The 3,949-nt window shown below is 37.2% G+C and overlaps 1 protein-coding gene across 1 annotated transcript; it reads right to left on the bottom strand.

Annotated features, from left to right (window-relative positions):
- Nucleotides 1–237: 237 nt before the first annotated feature.
- Nucleotides 238–837, bottom strand: LOC120875082 (ankyrin repeat domain-containing protein 26-like). The gene has a single exon (XM_040256753.1). The coding sequence runs from the start codon at nucleotides 804–806 to the stop codon at nucleotides 276–278; it is 531 nt and encodes a 176-aa protein (XP_040112687.1). The 5' UTR covers nucleotides 807–837; the 3' UTR covers nucleotides 238–275.
- Between the last annotated feature and the right edge of the window lie 3,112 nt (nucleotides 838–3,949).

The raw sequence follows: 3,949 nt of genomic DNA, 5'->3' as shown, positions 1-3,949 counted from the left end.
CCATGGGCAGAGGAGCCTGGTGGGCTACAGTCTACTGGGTCGCAAAAAGTCAGACATGACTGAGTGACTACACTTTCCCTTTGCACATGTAAAACTCAACAGTGCTGGTTTTTAAATCTGCTTAAAAGTAAGTTAGATGCGGAGAAGCATGGCTAAAAATATCATAAATTTTCATTATGCACACAAAAATATTTCCCTTTAATAAAGGTTTTTTCATTATATTTAATGGGAAACAACTAAAATGTCATGGAAACAGTCCAGTAGGGAAACTTTTACTATTTATCTTTCAGAACATATTTTTTTTCCTTCAAAATGTGCACATATTCTTGTGATGTTTTCAAAAGTAGGTCCTGATATAGATTTGACTCATCTGTAGATCCTAGAGGAGACACTCTGTAGGATCCAGATTTAAATTCAGCAGCAGCTTTTTCTAGTTCTTTAGTTATATTCTTTTGCAAGTCCCACTGCATCTTGGTCCAGTAAGTCTCCATGCTGTTATTTGAAGGGCATGGAATTGAGGTAGAAAGCACTACGTTTGCTCTTGGAGTAAGATTTCTATTGAGCACTAAAGTATTATTGAAATTTCCAACACAAGGGGACTCCATGACTGGCCTCCTGGTGAGAGTGCTGAGGCAAGATCTGTCCTTTTGTTTCTGCATCCCAAGTTTGGTACTGACCTCTGCCAGCCTCTCCTTAGTCTTGTCTAGTTTATTTGCCAATGACTTTCTAACTTCTAGTTCTTCTAGGTAGAGTTGCTTATATTTTTCCAACTCTGCTTTATTACAATCTTCTTGAAAAATGTTCATCTTGGAGAGTTCAGATTCCAAGTCTTTAATTCTGAGTTGCACCTGACTTCTTATTAAAGCATTACTCCTCTCTCTTAACCACTCTAAGTTTTCTTGAGATGCTGCTTGTACCTGACTTGTGAGTTGACGTAACTTCTTTCAGTCCTGTACCTCAGCTTCTAAGTTAGCACAATCACGTGACATGACCTCCAGTGAAGCCTCCAACATAGACTGCATTTTTAGGGTATCAGTCCGTTCTTGTGGAAGTTGTCTCACGACTGCTGTGGCAGTCGCACTGGGGCTCCTGCCACCATTGCTGCCGCCGCCGCAGGGCCCAGACCCTCGGGGCTCCCAGTCCCAGCTTTCCTGGGGCAGTGCGAGCCCCAGCAGGCCGTGGATTTCCTCCACCACACAAACGTTCTTCAGGTGTGTGAATTACTCCCTGGACATTATGACTGAATTTTGGAATCTGGGTTTCTTTGTTTGAAACCAAGAACTGTGCAGTTTAAGCTGAGTGTGGTTGAAATTTAAGTATAGAAGCACCAAAGGAACCGAGAGGTCCTCTTCCTTTTCAAAACCTGTATGCAAGCCAGCCTAGTGCCTCTTTTGATTGCCTCCAAGTTAGCATTCAGTTTTAGGTCAATGTCAAATAAGGAGATAAACCACAGATTTCACAGGGCATCATATAAATGTAAGAGGAATAGAATGAATAAATTTATAGATTTTATTCAATGAAGTGATGAGTAATGAATAGTTTGTTCATTTACCCTGAAATATAGTCATCTCTTAATATCTGAAGGGAGTTGGCTCCCGGACCCTGTGGATATCCAAATCTGCAGATGCTCAAGTCCCTTACATAAAATGGCATGGGTGCATGCGTGCTTAGTCACTCGGTCGTGTCTGACCCTTTGAGACCCCATGGACTATGGCCCGCCAGTCTCCTCTGCCCATGGGATTCTCCAGCAGGAACACTGGTGTGGGTTGCCATTTCCTTCTCTATGGGATCTTCCCAACCCAGGAACTGAACCGAGGTCTCCTGCATTGCAGGTGGATTCTTTACCATCTGAGCCATGAAGGAAGGCCATAAGATGGTATAGTATCTGCATATAACCTATGTACCTCCTCTCATACAATTTAAATCATCTCTAGATTACTTATAATACCCAACACAATATAAATTCTATGTAAGTAGTTGTCAGAGAGTGACAAATGCAAGTTTTGCTTTTTGGAACTTTCTGGAATATTTTCCCAAATATTTTTGGTCCATAATTGTTAAATCCATAGATGTGGAACATGTGGATATGGTGGACTGACTGTAGAATTACCATTTTTCTTAGCTAAAGCACAGTGATCATTCTGCCTTAGTACAATATATAACAAGTCTTCTAGTAAAATCATCTCACATCCAGTGTATCTCACTATTAACCTCTGATGTAAAACTTGATTCCAACTAAATCTGATTATATTGGAGGGAATCTAGCATTAGGATGGTCCTAGACATACACATGAAAAACTTTCTTTGTGTTGCCTACTTTTCCCATTGATGTAACACAAAATATTACTTATGACATCTAGTACAATGATTTAGGTAATAATGTTACCAGCTAAAGCTATGACATGGATGTAATACATAGTTTCAGTTAGCCTATCAGACACAAATCTTCAGGAAACTAGGCTTTATTTGTTCAGATACTTGCCTGCTTGCTTTACAGAACACTTTGTTAAGTGAAAGGAAGAATAATGTCTCCAATTGAAAAATAGAGGGAGTTTGGGGCTGGCAGAATGCAATTGCCCAAGTTAGAGCAAACCAAATTGATCTGAAATCATTTAGATAACAATGTGATGGTCAGTGGACAGCATTTGTTTATGAAGACAGATTATGCCAGGCAAATCTGATTTATTTGATCTTATAAAATTACTCAACAAGTTTGTGGATAAAGACAACTCCATGGGCAAACAATATATCTAAATGTTTGTAAAAGCTTTTGATGTGGGTCTGCATGAGATTAAGATAATTGAAATGCTAGGAAGATGTTGCCTGGATAACAATGCAATGGTGAGGTTATCAGATTTAAAACAAAGTAATCATAAAAAATGGATCATAATAGCTAACTGATATATTTGGCAGAAGACCATAAAAGAGCTGGTATCTTTATAGATCAATATGGTAAACAAGTATGAAAATGATTTAGTGCACAAAAAATCATTTACTCTTTCTATAGGAGATAACAGATCATAAATAAAAATTAGTTCAGGGACTTCCCTGGCAATCCAACTGTTAAGACTCTGTGCTTCCAATGCAGGGGTCTCAAGTTCAATCCCTGGTTGGAAAACTAAGATCTCACATGCTACACAGCATGGCAAAAAAATTCAAAATACTTTACTTCCTGTCCAAAATGAACTATTACTTTATTCTGGCTTGTACTAATACTTAGAAATTTTATAATTTGTGATGTCTGCTAAAAATATTAACATAGACAATCATAAGCTTGATAGGTTTTCAAAACATAATAAAATCTGATAAAAATCTTATAGATTTGTAACTAAATTCCTTTATAGATTTTTAAAAGCTGAGAGATCATTTAACAGCAAATAGCTATAGGTGCCAGAAATGAGGATGAAGATCAAACATACATTTCTTATTATAAATCACAATTTCACAGCTTGTAAACTAGAACTATATTTTGGAAGACATATTTTTTTAACATCTGATACAAGTTTTAAAATATACATTCTCTCTGAGAATGTAGCATAGCTAATGTAGTAGTAGCATTTCTACTACTCTGTATCTATCCTAGAGGAAACACTCTCAAATAGACTCAGAGACACAGGGAAATGGATAGTAATCATCACACTTTGTTAAGTGTGAACACAGAGCAGCAGTGAAATAAACAATGGCATATGCACACTAGGGAATATTATGCAGTAGTTAAAAAGAAATGCATGATATAAAATAGATAACCAAAAAGGACCTACTGTATAACATAGGGAACTGTACTCAGTACTTTGTAATAACCTACAAGGGAGAAGAATCCATAGTGGCTGTACCAACTTGTTGATACATACATACATTTGTATACGTACATATACATATTGCTTTGTTGTACACCTGAAACTAATGCAACATTGTAAGTCAATTATACTTCAATTAAATAAAACAAAAC

Source organism: Oryx dammah, unplaced genomic scaffold, assembly GCF_014754425.2.
Source record: "Oryx dammah isolate SB20612 unplaced genomic scaffold, SCBI_Odam_1.1 HiC_scaffold_16, whole genome shotgun sequence".
Classification (NCBI taxonomy): Eukaryota; Metazoa; Chordata; class Mammalia; order Artiodactyla; family Bovidae; genus Oryx; species Oryx dammah.
The sequence above is the reverse complement of the archived record's forward strand: the minus strand, read 5'-3'. Positions and strand labels throughout refer to the sequence as shown.